Source organism: Ustilaginoidea virens, chromosome 4 (assembly GCF_000687475.1).
Source record: "Ustilaginoidea virens chromosome 4, complete sequence".
Classification (NCBI taxonomy): domain Eukaryota; kingdom Fungi; phylum Ascomycota; class Sordariomycetes; order Hypocreales; family Clavicipitaceae; genus Ustilaginoidea; species Ustilaginoidea virens.
In genome coordinates, this window is record NC_057319.1 from 574,143 (window position 1) to 588,906 (window position 14,764).

The 14,764-nt window shown below is 54.6% G+C and overlaps 5 protein-coding genes across 5 annotated transcripts; 2 read left to right on the forward strand and 3 right to left on the reverse strand.

Annotated features, from left to right (window-relative positions):
- Positions 1-51: 51 nt before the first annotated feature.
- UV8b_04680 (uncharacterized protein) lies at positions 52-3,660 on the reverse strand (the record flags this gene model as incomplete). Its single annotated transcript, XM_043142178.1, has 9 exons — positions 52-223; positions 314-1,117; positions 1,215-1,629; positions 1,698-1,933; positions 1,994-2,693; positions 2,757-2,787; positions 2,846-2,925; positions 2,991-3,327; positions 3,394-3,660. 9 exons carry the CDS (start codon positions 3,658-3,660, stop codon positions 52-54), a joined length of 3,042 nt encoding a protein of 1,013 aa, XP_042998112.1.
- Positions 3,661-4,678: 1,018 nt separating this feature from the next.
- Positions 4,679-5,515, reverse strand: UV8b_04681 (uncharacterized protein; the record flags this gene model as incomplete). The annotated part of the gene is made up of 2 exons (XM_043142179.1): positions 4,679-5,312; positions 5,385-5,515. 2 exons carry the CDS (start codon positions 5,513-5,515, stop codon positions 4,679-4,681), a joined length of 765 nt encoding a protein of 254 aa, XP_042998113.1.
- A 1,084-nt stretch (positions 5,516-6,599) lies between these two features.
- On the forward strand, positions 6,600-9,000 carry UV8b_04682 (uncharacterized protein; the record flags this gene model as incomplete). The annotated part of the gene is made up of 5 exons (XM_043142180.1): positions 6,600-6,622; positions 6,710-6,920; positions 7,015-7,706; positions 7,825-8,810; positions 8,969-9,000. 5 exons carry the CDS (start codon positions 6,600-6,602, stop codon positions 8,998-9,000), a joined length of 1,944 nt encoding a protein of 647 aa, XP_042998114.1.
- Positions 9,001-9,326: 326 nt separating this feature from the next.
- Positions 9,327-11,854, reverse strand: UV8b_04683 (uncharacterized protein; the record flags this gene model as incomplete). The annotated part of the gene is made up of 7 exons (XM_043142181.1): positions 9,327-9,446; positions 9,609-9,826; positions 9,895-9,991; positions 10,057-10,175; positions 10,236-10,887; positions 10,983-11,104; positions 11,164-11,854. The coding sequence occupies 7 exons, from the start codon at positions 11,852-11,854 to the stop codon at positions 9,327-9,329; spliced, it is 2,019 nt and encodes a 672-aa protein (XP_042998115.1).
- A 1,171-nt stretch (positions 11,855-13,025) lies between these two features.
- On the forward strand, positions 13,026-14,401 carry UV8b_04684 (uncharacterized protein; the record flags this gene model as incomplete). Its single annotated transcript, XM_043142182.1, has 6 exons — positions 13,026-13,108; positions 13,578-13,634; positions 13,701-13,800; positions 13,860-14,152; positions 14,212-14,291; positions 14,346-14,401. The coding sequence occupies 6 exons, from the start codon at positions 13,026-13,028 to the stop codon at positions 14,399-14,401; spliced, it is 669 nt and encodes a 222-aa protein (XP_042998116.1).
- Between the last annotated feature and the right edge of the window lie 363 nt (positions 14,402-14,764).

Consider the following 14,764-nt stretch of genomic DNA (forward strand, 5'->3'; position numbering starts at 1 on the left):
CTACGGAGATTGCCCCAAACGTGCTTCCATCCTCATACATGACGACGGAGCTCAATCACTTCGACCCTTGGCTCGGCTCGGCTCGTTTTTCCAGTCCTCGCTTTGCCCCACCGGCCTTCCGCCGGACAACAGCTGCGACAGCACAAAGTGATTCACATCCTCGTCTGACCAGTAACTCATGTGCGAGGCTATCGTGTTGATGGGGTTGAAATCCAGAGCGCCCCTGTGAAACATCTTGGTTAGCCCCCTCCCCCCCGCACCTGTTTCCCACTTTTGCCCCCCCTCAGAGACCACAAGGACCGCGAGCACTTACTCTTGAATGCTGTAATCCACTCGGCCGTTCCGGTTCAGCGCTCTTACCTTGCCCTCCTCCATTCGCATCTTGCGGGCCCTGCGGGACTCGTCGTTGAAGCGCAGCATCTTGTCGGCACGCTCTGCCGAACTGTCCCTGCCCCTGCCCCGTTTTTGAAAACTTGAATACAGAGTCTCCAGCTCATCGTCAATAAGCGTCACCGGGTTTACGTCATCGCTCGCGCGGCGTCCTCTTGCCGCGTCGCCTGCAATCCGTCTCTTTCTTTCATCCAACTGCTGCTCGTCGTCCACCTGTTCGCTGCGGACAGAGGCTTCGGCCCCGGTTGCCGTCTTCTTGTCCCCTGATGAAGCTTGTGCCGCGTGGCTTTCCGCCGTAAGCCGAGAAACCTCCTCGTTGCTGATGCCAAGGCTCCGGTTGAGGATGTTGCTGGCGATCCCGGCGCTGGCCCTCGACCAGAAATCGCTGACGCTCTGGCCAACCTTTGCGCTTATCCCCGTCAGGCCCTGCGGCGCCACATTGCCAAACAGTCCCTTCTTGGTATACGGCAATGTTTGTGGCTTCAACGAGGCCATGGCTGGAGATATGAGCGGCTCCATCCTGTAGCTGATGGGATCCGATGGGTGAAAGATGTTGAACAGCTGGCCCACCTTGGGAGACGAAACAGAAAAGGACGATCCGTTGATGGAAGACATTCCATCCAGGCCTGTGCCTTCCGTTGCTGCCGAGAACATGTCGTCCGCATCTTCAAGCTGTAGAGGGCTTTCCGACGGCAAGCCATGAAGCGGATGGCGGGCAGCAATTGTCCTACAACAACACAAACATCAGTGTCAGCCTAAAAAAAAAAAAAAAAAAAAAAAAGTCCAACTGTGCCGTCGCCTTGTCCGAACAAATGCCAACGTACCGGCCCTTCAACATCTGGAATAAACCAACAGGGGATCCCAAGCAGAAAAAATCCTGCGTGTCAAAGTCAAACTCTAGTTCCTCGTCCTTGGGTTTGACTTCCGGCCGGCTGTGGGATGACGGCCAGATTCGCAACGGATGCCTGGTATCGTCAAGGGGTCTGCTCTCCCGTTGCCTGCAGAGAACATCAAAGTATATCGCCGACCCCAGGGAGTGACCCATCAAGTGGATCTTTCCCTTGAATTCCGGGTTCCTCTCCCGAAAGAGCTTGAGAATACGATTGGTTTCCGCCACGACAACTCGGGATATCTCTTCCCGGTAAGCGCTCTGGTATAGCAGCACGTCCAGTGCAAGGTCTGAGATCAGCGACCTCACAAACGCGACGCCTTCTACTGTAATATCCTCGAGCGATGGATCTGTGAGAGGGCAAGGTTTTTAGCGTCCATGTTCTTGGTTGTGATGCAGCAATCTTGCTGAGCCTTACACTGATCTACCTCGTCCGTGGCATTGTCGCCTAAATCCTGCTCGCCTTTCCTTTGCCGCCGCCTCGGGAACTCGATCAAATGCCGCCAGCATACGGGTAGGACTTGCACCCTGCAGTTGCCGAGACTCGCACCAAGCTCGGAATTCAAAGCCTTCAAATCAGCAGAGTTGCTGTACACTGATTTGATCGTTTTGCGCAGCGTGTTGACGTCGTGGACAAAGTTGACGCTGTCCATTCTGCATTAAGCCGGGGTTAGCAGGTGCCCTTCCCGGAGAGCCTTTCTGTCATGCACAAACCGTAGTCCAAGACGCTGCCCGATCCCGTGAGTGACGAGAACCAAATGCTCGATTCCACGACCCTGATAATCCCCTTCCCTGGCGTTGTAGTCGTCGCGGATCTCTTGCTCCTCGCGTTTTCTGATTTCCTCCTCGGTCTGCTCAGCACTCCGCCTCCCGCCCTCCATGAGCGACGATAGCTGCCGCTGCAACTTGACCTCGCCTTGTTCAACCTCCTTTTTGATCACTTGTTCATGGCCCGAGTCATTTGCAGAAGCACGAGTGGTGGGCGAGCCCGATCTTCTTTCCAGCATGTTTTGTTGTCGCTCATCCAAGCCCGATGCGCCTTGGCTTTCAGAGGCTGGCTTTGCATCGTCCTTTTCTTTGGTCTTCTTCGATTCGGAATACCCCCTGATCAACTTGACACCGCTCATGTAGCCACCGCCAGCAAATCTTTCGTACACGGAAGCAGCTACCCACGATAGCATGCCGTCTGTGGTCATCCAGGCCGTCTTTTCATCACCATAAGTGGCCAAATTGTTCATGTAGGCACCAACCAATCTGTGCGTCGGTAACTGTGGGATGGGAGGGGCTTCGGTCGCGCTGCTCGTCGGTTTTGACTCGTCTGCGCCGCTCATCCTCCTCGTGTCCGTTGCTTCGGGCGGAACGACTGTAGATTCTTCGGGCGTATCCTTGGATTCAAATCTGCTTCGTGCATGCCCTGTCTCGACAGTCAGTGATTTTTTTGTCGCGTGAGAGCCGTAATGTCAAGTGCATTACTAACCTGCGAGCCACGGCTTTGTTTTTAGATATCCCTGCCCTCAATGTTACTATACACTAGTGTAAAGAATTGATTTCTGCGCGGTTACCTACCTCCTCGAGTTGAGCTGCGAGATTCTCCTCGCACGGTCTTAGTCCCGAGCCTTCTTGGAAGAACCAAGTGCCTCTTCGCACTGGCATGGTTACAAGATGTCAGTGGACTATGATCACCCATACGTCGGTGCAAGCCTGGGCTAACCTTCGTAAATTGGCCCCAGCCAATACACTGGCGCCAGCTCTCGCTCTTCGATATCAACATCGAAGAGGTAATCTTCGTTTACTGCCACCCGCCCATGCCCTTTTGAGCTGCCTAGCGAAGTCGACTTTTCTGGCTTTGGTCTTTTTGTTGGTCGGTCGGCCGAGGCAAGAGAGCCATGACCGTCCTCAGCGGCCTCCAGCAGCTTTTGATATCGAGCCTCCACTCTCCTCGAGTCCGATTCTGAAAAGGCAGAAAACTTTTTCGGTTGGGCAGGTGGCTTGGCTTCCTGGTTTCCTTTTGGGGGGCCCTTCGACAAGTTGGGTTTCCTTTTGGGAACCTATGTACTACAAGTCAGCTTTTACAAGTCACGCAATAGGTCTGCCTTGAAGGATCCGGGACACACATCGACGGCATGAAACCATTGCACCTTCAATGGCGGGCAGTCCCCGGGGTATGTCCGGAAGCTCTGGCCATAAAGTGCTGTCGGGGTGCGGTCTCCGGGGGTTGCGCCCTGCTCGGTCGTCGCAGCCCTTTCCGCTTGTTTCCTGCTGTCGGGTGATGGTGTTTGCGTTGGCGTCGCGATGCGACTACTCGACCAGGGGTTGATGGAATCGACGGCTGAGCTTAGGTATGATTTCTCGGGTTTTTGGTCACCCGTTCCCAAAGGCATCCTGGACAGTCTATCGCCAAACGACAGCCACGCGACGGCTTGCGCAGTTTTCGGTCTGGCCAGGGGGAAGCTGGGAGCTGGTCGGCAGTGGTGTTTGGCGTGCAAGACGCACCTAGCTCCAGAACGTGGCGCCAACGTGGTGAAGGTGGCCGCCCGCAGCTCAACGGCGCGTTTTGTGCGTAATGATTCCTGTCGTCATTCAGTGCACAATGGCAACCAAAGGATAGCCTCAATCTAGAACGAGTCCAGGCGGAGCATACACAAGACGTCCAGCGATGCTGGGGGGCAAAGCTATTCTAAGAGCTTGCAGCGCGTACCTCAGTGTAGAATGAATTAGTTGAGAATTTGCAGCGAAAAGAAACTTGCTAGGCGCATGCGAGAAAATGGCAGGTCTTGACAGAGACTTGGCAGGGACTTGGAGGTTGTTGGACATGGGATGCAGCACGCACTCGGATTCGCATCGCAGAGCATGTTTGAGCTATGTACCTGGTTTTCTACTGGTCACACGCAAACGCGCACGCACACGTGGCAACCGTTGTACGTACGTCACCATTTATCCCGCCACCCCCGGCACAACACAACAACCAGGCGTTGCAGGTTCTTAGCGACTACGGAGTACTCCCGTACAGAAACATGGGTTTGGTGCTCGACAGGTAAGTTGGGCTACCCTGCAGTATCCCCAGTCTTTCAAAACACGGCTTGTGTTGTGTGAAATTCTGAGCCCGATCGAAACGTGCCTCTCGTTGCCCAGTGGCCCAAGAATTACAGACTGGACAAAAGAGATTTTTGTTCACCACGCTTTACGGTTTCCGCCAGTGTCCCTGCCATCCATGCCAGGCCAGCCGGTACATGCATAAAAGGACCGAGTTTTGCGGCAGGGCGGGTTCTTTCGGATGATGGCACCGCACCGCGTTTTTTCTTTTGAGTTGCCAACTGACTGCCCCTGGAGTCTGGAGCCCGGAATTGTCAAGAGAGAGAGATAGAGAGAGAGAGAGAGAGAGAGAGAGAAGCCTCCAAATCAAGGAGTCAACGCCCCCCCTTCAAGGAGGACCGACAAAACCCCTGGATCCTGCTTGGCTATCGTCTCCGCGGTACGGCCGTGGCAGTCTCTTAAACCCCGAATGTCTTCGTTGGCCTGAACGCTCAAGCGGCCTAGCCCGAATTCTTCCGCCGCGTGCCGAACCAGGTCTGGAAAAGACTCTGTGGCCAAGGTCGAAGACAACCACAAAAGGGTCCAGACAATCTCCTCTTGCTGCTTCTCGACAGATAAATGAAGGCCGCTCTTCATATTGGCCAAGGGATCCTGGTAACGAACGATGCTGCCGACATCGGCCCCTTGCTCGCTTTCGTCCCGTAATAGGTCAATCATGCCTGCAATATCACCTTCTGAACACATGACGTGGAATGCTCTCGCAGGGCGAGCTTCAGGATGGGCTTGAAGGTAGGCTTCCTCGGTGAGTGAATCCATAAGGTTGATGTCCCTCTGAATACCACCCTCATTGCTATACTGGGCAAGAATAACGGCGCTGTCCGAGCTCTCGCGCGGCTGGTTGGCGGCGGATGCTCCTGCTTTGTTTGTGGCGAGGTAGCTTTCGCAGCAGGGGCACTTGAGGGTCGAAGCAACCGAGGATGCTTCTTCCATCAGACATTCCCTAAATCGGCATTGTCAGTGGCGAGTCGGGCAAAGTTTGGCGCAATCTCTTATGCTTTGTCCTGGCGCCTACCAGTGGAAGTGACATTGGCAGCGTAGCTCCAGGTCGTCAGGGACCGTCTTGGCATCCTCGACGGTTTCGTCATTAGCATCGTCGTTGAGCTGAATGACGAGCGGTTCCTGGCACGCTCTACACAACGACATGAGTGACGTGGACGAGGCAGCGAATTTTGCAATCTGCCCACTGCCTGGCAAATCTACTCGTTGTAACGGCAGAAGCAAGCCTCGGGTAGTGATGATTTCGAAATCAAGTACGAGTGCTTCGTGCTTAGTACCTAGAGAGGCATGCGGCTGATCTTGATCGGTTGGTGTCTGGTGGCTGGCTTTGCTCGACGTGTTGCGCCGCTAGAAGAAGTTTCTATTCGAGCCTCAAACTTAGGTACATTAACTGCCCGGCCTTTTGGTTTTGTGAAATTGATCAAACACGTAGGAGCCAGGCGGGTACCTGGTACACGGTACACACGAGTCCCCAGAGGTCTGGTACTCCCTCCATACGATCGATCGGCTCCGCAGCTGCACTCACTGTTTTTGGGCCTGAGATGTTGGCGACATGAGCACAGCTTCTGTAGGGTTTGAGGAGGCAGTATTCAGATTTACACAGCATCCATCGCAGAGTCTTTGCATGCATTCGACATCCATCTAGGCCTCAGTCTTGGCATTGGAATCCGCAGCTTCCCGGGCGTGCCGGTCAAAACTTCGAAGGTTGCCTATGTACCAAGATTGCCTACCAAGATTGCCTAGCCTAGCAAGCCAGACCAATTCCAGACGACAACGTAAGCTGCCAGACGCCATGACGAGGCGCTACAAGTACAAGGTAGGTTAGGTCTGGTACCTCCTAGAAAGCTGCTGGGCGTGAAGGTACCTGGAGGTGGGGTCACCTGCACGGCCTGGGTGCTCCAAGTTCTTCAGCTCTTCGTACCCCGCTGGCGGCCAGTCATCAGTGCCAGCCGCAGCTTCCTTGTCATGGTCATCCCCGCCAAGGCTGTGTGTTGTGCTGTGCTGTGCTGTGCTGTGCCTCTTTGTTCTCGCCATATTGCAGAGAACAGACAGACCAACACTCAAAGAAGAGGGAGGAAAACGAAGAAAAATCCAGCCGGCACCCAAAACCTCCACAAAACATAGGATTCTTCTCTCTTCTCTCATCCTTCGTCCACGTTTTCTCGGTCCGCGCACGCGTGTTCAGTGGGTTGGTCCATCGCGACCCTCTCGAGTCCCAACAACCCCCACCATGAATGTCCTCAAACTACAAAAGTCCGTTGTTTGCCTGAACAACCTTCACCCCGACGAGTCCTGTTGTGAATAGCTAACTGTCGCTTCCTCCTTCGCACTCTCGCGCAGGAAGTTTCCTCAACTTCCCCAAAACGAAATCTTTTCCCTGTCCGACGCCTTTCAACGGCTTGATGTAGACGACAAAGGGTACCTAGACGAGGCCACTACCATCAAGGCCACCCAACAAAGCGAAAACCAGCCGTATGACGTCGTGCGACAAGCCCTCAAGGAGGTTGAGCTAGACTCGTCGCGGCGTGTTGAGCTTGAAGACTATGTTGGAGTACGTCGCTGCTTGGCTCCAGAAAGAGATGCAGTCCGGGCTCCCCCGTCCGTCAGCACTGGGCATTGCTAACCACGCGTGTATCCGTGCACAGCTCATCGCCAGATTGCGAGACTCCTTGCCGGCTCAGAGGCGTGTCTCCACGGCTCCTGCCCCAGCCAGCCCCGGTGGTGTCGTGGCTCAGCGCACCGGGGGACATGGCTCCAAAGGAAGTGTCAGCGGAAAGATCCATGTCCAGGGCTCCAGCGCAAACATCACCCATACCATCAATGAGGATGAACGGACCGAGTTCACGCGCCACATCAACGCCGTCTTGGCCGGCGATGCTGACATCGGAAACCGCCTGCCCTTCCCCACAGACACGTTTGAAATGTTTGACGAATGCAAGGACGGCTTGGTTCTGGCCAAGCTCATCAACGACAGCGTGCCCGACACCATCGACGAGCGGGTTCTCAATGTTGCTGGACGAAAGACCAAGTCCCTAAACGCCTTCCAAATGACTGAGAACAACAACATCGTCATAGAGTCCGCAAAGGGTATTGGCTGCTCTGTTGTCAACATTGGTGCCGGCGACATCATCGAAGTTCGTGAACACCTCATCCTCGGCCTCATCTGGCAGATCATACGGCGCGGTCTTTTGGGCAAGATTGATATAAAGCTTCACCCTGAACTCTATCGACTATTGGACGAGGACGAGACGTTGGAACAGTTTCTGCGTCTTCCTCCGGAACAGATTCTTCTTCGTTGGTTCAACTACCACCTCAAAGCTGCCAATTGGCCTAGACGGTACGATGGCCCTTTTCTGCTCCCCCGTCTGCGAAGCATTTCTCTAGCATTGCTCTTGATGCATGTGGACTCTTTCGCGCTAACCATGCAGCGTCCTTTTTTTTCCCCTCTGGTAAAGAGTCTCCAACTTTTCCGGCGATGTGAAGGATGGTGAAAACTACGCCGTCCTAATAGCCCAGATTGGTCCCGAGTACGGCTGCACCAGAAAGCCCCTGCAGACGCACGATCTGCTCCAGCGCGCCGAGGAGGTCCTCCAGGAAGCAGACAAGCTCGGCTGCCGCAAGTTCCTGACCCCCAAGTCTCTGGTGGCCGGCAACCCCAAGCTCAACCTCGCATTTGTCGCCAATCTGTTCAACAATCACCCTGCGCTGGACCCCATCACCGAAGAGGAGAAGTTGCAAGTTGAAGACTTTGACGCCGAAGGCGAGCGCGAAGCGAGAGTCTTTACTCTCTGGCTCAACAGCTTGGACGTGCAGCCTGCTGTCGTCTCCTTCTTTGACGACTTGCGCGACGGCACCATCCTCCTCCAGGCATACGACAAGGTCATCAAGGGTTCCGTCAACTGGCGTCACGCCAACAAGCTCCCCGCCCACGGCGGCGAAATGATGAGATTCAAGGCCGTGGAAAACACGAATTACGCCATCGAGCTCGGCAAGCAGAACGGTTTCTCCCTCGTCGGTATCCAGGGCGCCGACATCACGGATGGTCAGAGGACCCTGACCCTCGGTCTGGTATGGCAGCTCATGCGCAAAGACATCACGGTAACTCTGTCGTCACTGGCGCAGAAGCTCGGCAAGCGAGAAATGACGGACCTCGAAATGGTCCGCTGGGCCAACGACATGTCTCGAAAGGGCGGGCGCAATTCGTCCATTCGCTCGTTCAAGGATCCTTCCATTGGGTCCGGCATCTTCCTGCTGGACGTGCTCAACGGCATGAAGAGCAGCTATGTCGACTACGATATCGTGACGCCCGGCACGACGGACGAGGATGCATACATGAATGCCAAGCTTAGCATCAGCATTGCTCGCAAGCTTGGCGCTACCATCTGGCTCGTGCCAGAGGACATTTGCCAGGTCCGCAGCCGTCTCGTCACCACTTTTATCGGTATGTTTTGCTTTCTCTCCTCTTTCTTTCCCTGCCTTTCTTTCTTTTTTTTTGTTTCTGTTTTTTTTTTTTTTTGCCCTTTTTCTCGACTTGCCCCATGATTCTGCAAATGTGGTGCAACACGTCATCCCGTGTCGTCAATTAACATTTTTCATCAGGCTCTTTGATGGCAACGCACGAAAAGATGTGAAACGACCCGCCGGAAGGGAGGGAAAGGGGGGGGGGGGTTTTCAAGGGATCGGTTCGACACAGCAAAATTGGACGTCATGTTTCGCGGATGAATACTACAGGGGTGCAGGTTCCTCGTGGTGGATGGATAAAAGTAAATTTACAGAATGGTTTGCAGACTTGCGGCGCTCCGGGGTTATTTGCAGTCTCTGGCTCGCGCCGTGTTTTGAAGACCCTAGCCATGGCAAAAGGGGCAATGCAGCTACACGCCACGAAGATTCTCCCACATGTTTGCGCTCCCACACATTGCGAGCAAATTCCGCAAATTCGCAATCTCAGCCAGTACACTTAGAGAATGAGGTATAGACTGCACAGCAAGCTCGGCCCTGTAAATATCCCCAGCCAAAACAGCGTATTTCCAAGTGTCTTGCGCCCTTTGAGCCACTTTGTTCGACCGAGTCGCACGAGCTATGCCAACACGTCAGCAAAACCCGAGCCCCTGCGCCCAGCATCACTCACGCCTGTTCCTTTGAGAACAACCCAAAAAAAGAGGGGGGAAAAAAGGAAAGGGAGAAAGAAAAAGAAAAAGAACACACCGAAAAATGGAGAGAAAAAGACAAAAAAACTCACCGGCAGCTGGCACATTTGCATAACAAGCAGATATCCACGAAGCTTCTTGAACAGGCACCACATGACGAGTTCATGAACGCACGCGGATAAGAAAAAGGTGACGAGGGTGGCTGTGTGCTTGTCGACCTTCATGGAGGAGATGGACGAATGATAGACATGACGGAGCAGAAAGACGTGGACTGGACGGTTCCAGTCACGGGCAAACTGGTCCCATGAGACTGTGTGTAGAGGTCAGCTCCAGTGCCGGTTCCGTCGCAGGAAGAGGAAGGCCGAGGTGGGCACGCACCACTATTCCACCAGGAGTCGTAGAAGCTGCGGTCGGCGAAATGCGTCAGCTCGCCGAGGATGTTGAGGATTGTCTCCCAGATAAGATACCACACGAGCTGAAGTTGTCAGTACCTATTCAAGGGACGCGGGCTGGTTGGCGGGAGGGGGGGCGTGGGCATACCAGGTATTCCATCATGAAGGGAAACATGAGATCCAGCAACAGGAGCGGAAATTCTTGGAATCGAGCACCCAGGGACAGTCCATCCTCCTTCATTTGAACCGTTCTCATGACCACTGGGTCTGGATAGTCGCGTTAGCGTCTTGCCGTATTTCGCCGCGTGACATGGGTATGTTGCTTACATATGGCATATTGTGCTAGTTGGTTCATCACAAACAGGACGCCAACCATGGCAACAAGCTTCTCGGCTACATATCTCCAGCTGATCGCGTCTGACCGAGGATATTCTAGCTCATACACCAGGGTCGGTAATGGGATCCACTGGTAGTGCTCTGCGACTGTTAGGTTGTTGGGGTATGATTTGGCGGCGTCCGTGGCCGTTCCGCGCAGTTCGTCTGCGAGGGCGTCTACTTCCCATTTGATGATTCGTCTAAAAGTCCGGATCTGCTCGTCGTCCAGAGGTTCCTTGGCTTTGACCGCTTTGGCAATCCTGTCGATATCTGTCTCCTCATGGCAGGGAACATGGGATAAGGAGTGCCGCCGTTGCTCAGCTGATGGTGGCGCACAAAGATGCGAGGTGCTCAAGGCGGAAACCGGAGGCTCTGACGAGGACGGGTTTTCGCACGGATGGATGCGCTCGAGTTGCTTGAGCGTCGACAAGAGCGACAGACGCTCAAAGTAGATGGTTGACAAGTAACCGTTGTAAAAGGCGTACGAGTGCTGCTTCATGAGCATGACGATACCCTGCAGGACGAAGTAGACGGTATGAGTCCAGGGCCAATCACGGACATGGGTCCAGACGACAACTCCGGCGATGAACAGAGTCTGCCATGCCTTTTGTTGCACAATCAAAGTCAGTTACTGGCGCTTTTGGTGCGTAGCTTCTGGGGGCTTGGCTCATGGCCATGGCGAGGGGGAACTTTGCTGACGCTTTGCAGGATCCATCCGCTGCGATCCCAGTCGAGGATGCGGTGGTAGACCAGTCTCTGTACAAGCCAGCTGACGCCGGTCAATCCGCACATGATGCCGTCCGAGAGCAAGAGCACAAGCACTGGAGGAGAGAATTAGCCAGGGCGGGCTGAAGCAGCTCCAGCACGCAGCTCCGCTTACCATCGCGGTGGAACATTGTGTGCATGATCTCGTTGGAGCCCAGCGGCGTCCCGTACTTGATCCAGTTGTTCACGGAGATTTTCAAAATGGCAAACGCCACCGCCAACCAAAACAGCGTGTAAAATCCGTGAAACGGACTGTTTGCCGCGGCCGCGTTGTGCGGGTCAAACGCGGAGAACTGACGAGAGAAGGAATGGTCGCGAAACCTGTGCTTTCGTTTCGCGGGGGCCTCGAAGCTCCAGGCCGATTCCGAGGTCCGTTTGAGAAGGTTTTGAAGAGCGCCGTCGTCAGCGGCGTACTCGAGAGTCCCCAAAGAGATCCGGCTGCTGGCTGGAAGGCGCGCCGAGAGGGCTTTTTCCTCAGCATCAGTATAGGGTTTTCGTCTCGCAAGACGCTCCTGGTGCCCTGTCCCGGAAATAAGGTGCTGAGCCTTGGTCTGTCGGTTGCCAGTATAAGCCGGGCGAACATTTTCGTCGTAGTCTTCCTCGCTAGGGGTGTCGGACCCCGGACCAGCCATGTCGAGCGAGGCGCCTGCCTCGCGCAGAGCTTCACCCAGAGACTTTGGGCGATCAAGGCGACTCCCATCCGAAGGGTCTCTGGTTTTGAGAACACCGACATCGGTTGGCGGGACGCTGGAGCTCCGGCCCGGCTCTAGGGGCGGCTCATCTGTGGTTGTCAAGGTGGCGTTCATAACGTCCAGCCGTGAGCCCCCAACGCGGGGCGGCTCTGTTCTTACAGGTATCCCGAAAATACAGCGGAACGCAGCTTCAGCACGGCGCTGGTAGTATGGCAGGATGCTTCGCCTCGAAACCCAACTGGTCCGATGTGCTGGAAACACCAGAGGGAGGTTAATATTTCGTCAAGTCCCCAGCTCTGCCAAGCGGCTCTAGCCTGACTCACGGCTTTGCCCCGACGATTGACGTCTTTGGATATTCAGCGATGCGTGCCAACGTTCAAGCGCCTGGGCTGCCGAGGTCGTGAAGAACTAAAGAGCAAAGGGGCTTCGTATAAGTCTTTACGAGTCAGTAGGGCGCTCGAGGTGTGCGGAAGAAAAAGGGACGGTGATTTCCGAAATATACATGGTCGTGTCTTCGGAAACGCTGGAACGGGTTGATGGGATCGCGGTCTCATGATGAGCTCACTTGATTGCACGGAAACGGCGGTTTGGGATGTTGGTTGAGCCACCGGATATTCGGGCTTTAATAATTGAAGCCGCACTTCGCTTCAGCCATCCGAAGTTGCCGCGAGTCATGCAAAGGGTGCACTTCAAAGGCAACAACACCCCGTCAGCACACCATGGGCCATGGTTCCCGCAGGAGTCCGACGTTTCTCTCTCTTGCCGCAGCGGCTTCGTTTTCCTTTGGCTGATGGTTGACTGCTTGGAAAAGTGTGGTTGGGCTTGCGGATAAGTTGTTGGACCAATTGCTCCGAGGAAAGTCGACAGCTGGCGACCTTTTTCAGCTCCATCGTTATAGCAACACTGTTGATTTAGAGCGTTTTTTATTAAAATCTGTAACACATTATCCTGTCACTTTCTTTTTTTTTTTTTTTTTTTTTTTTCCCTCTTGGAGGGAGATAGCTGGAACCTCTTCACCAGGCTCAGCTTCGAATCGTCTCCACTATTCCCCTTGTTACGTCAGCACATGCATCCGGCCAAGCGGTTATTCATCGGCTAAATTAGGCTCGAGCACTGCTGCTCCTTCAAAGATTTGCTGAATCTTCTCTGACGGGCAGCAGCCTGCATCACCACCCCTTGCATCGTCGGCAACAGACAAAGCCTCTTGTCATATCTATTGCCTTCTGATTGACACTCAAAGCACATCTTTACACGCAACCTCTACTCATTTCTCGTAGCAAACATCATGTCTCGTGGCGGCACCACGCTCTACGTTACGGGCTTCAGCCACGGCACCCGCGCTCGCGATCTCGCCTACGAGTTCGAACGGTATGTCAACTACGCTCACGCTTTTCGCCCTCGTTGCCGTCCTCCGCACCTCGCCTCTTCGTCCTCCGTCCCTCGAACACGTCTCGCCGACGAGAGATGGTCATCCCGGCATCCTGTCCCTTAGTATAGGCTGGGTGTCCGCGGATCGCCTCCCCCCCCCCCGTCGTCGTCCTAGTGCCGTCGCTCTCGTCGCTCTCGTCCATCCGTCCACCCGTCCACCCGTCCCAATCTCACCTTGTCCCCATTGCTTCTTCCTACCTTGCATCGTCGGAAGTCGATTTTCGAGCTCGCCTCGACGTTTTTTTTACCGTCCGGACAACTTTTCGCCCGCGCTGTCAGCGCGTGCAAAAGTGACATGCTCATGACATCAGAACAACACGGCGGCCCTGCATCTGAAATTCTTTGACTGCCGGAGCCGTAATGACGTACGTTATTCTACTGATTGGGTTACTGACATTGTATCATCTAGCTATGGACGTCTTGTCCGTTGCGATATCCCTGCGCCACGCTCCTCGTCCAGCCGACTGTAAGTCTCCTTATTGTAATCTGGCTCTACATGCACGCGCCTTAATGCTGACCGCCTCCTCTCTAGCTTTGCTTTCGTCGAGTACGAAGACCGAAGAGATGCTGACGATGCTTACTATGAGATGCACAATAAGCGCATCGGCCGTGATGACATGTTGAAAATTGAGGTTCGTCACTCGGCACCGGTTTCAGAAGCAATGAAGCCGTTACACTAACGAATTTGCAGTGGGCAAGGACTCCTCCATCTGCCTCATGGCGATTTGAGTCTGGTCGCGATCGTGATCGTCGCGGCGGTGGCAGCGACAGCGGCCGCGATGGTGGTCGCGATGGTGGTCGCGATGGTGGCCGTGATGGTGGCCGGGATAGTGGCCGCCGGTCTCCTCGTCGTGGCCGATCGCCGTCTCCTCGCCGAAGCGCCCGAGACTATTCGCCACGCAAAGACGATCGCCGAGACCGTGACCGTGACCACGACCGCGACGGTCGTCGGGACCGTGATCGCTCCCGCAGCCCTGACGTGCGGTAAGTAGCGATACGGGTCTTTGCAGGCGGACATCAACCGTCGCTGACCAAAGTTTTAGCGACCGTGATCGTGATGCCAAGGATGACAGAGACGACCGCGATCGCCGCGAAAACGGAACCAATGGTGACGACCGCAAGGGTATGTTTTCGAGCTTCCCGTGTTCGCCACTTATGGTGTTCTGACGTGTCGCAGGTGACGACAGTCCCCCCCCTCCGGCTCGCGATGAAGATTTAGATATTGCCGAGTAAATCGCTCGCCCAGACGTCTAAAAAGAAATACGTCTCGTAACTGGAGAACTGGGGGCGCACGTCCTTTCGTCTTCCAATACCCTTGCGATTCCGCGCAGCAACAAAACTACCATCTACTCTTTCTCATCTTACTCATCTTTTTATACTGTTCTAGTTCCCGGCCGTCTATCGAGACGGGAAGCAGCGACGTAGAACCCTGTCGAATGCAGATGAAGGACTAGTAGTACCTTCCTCGAAGCAGCTTGCGATTACCGCCTGTTGTGGAACAGCACATCGGCGCACCTCAAGTGGTAAGGAATCGGTTTGTACGGACGGTAGGAATAGGTCTATAGTTTTTTTCCATTTGAAAAGAATCTGGTTTTG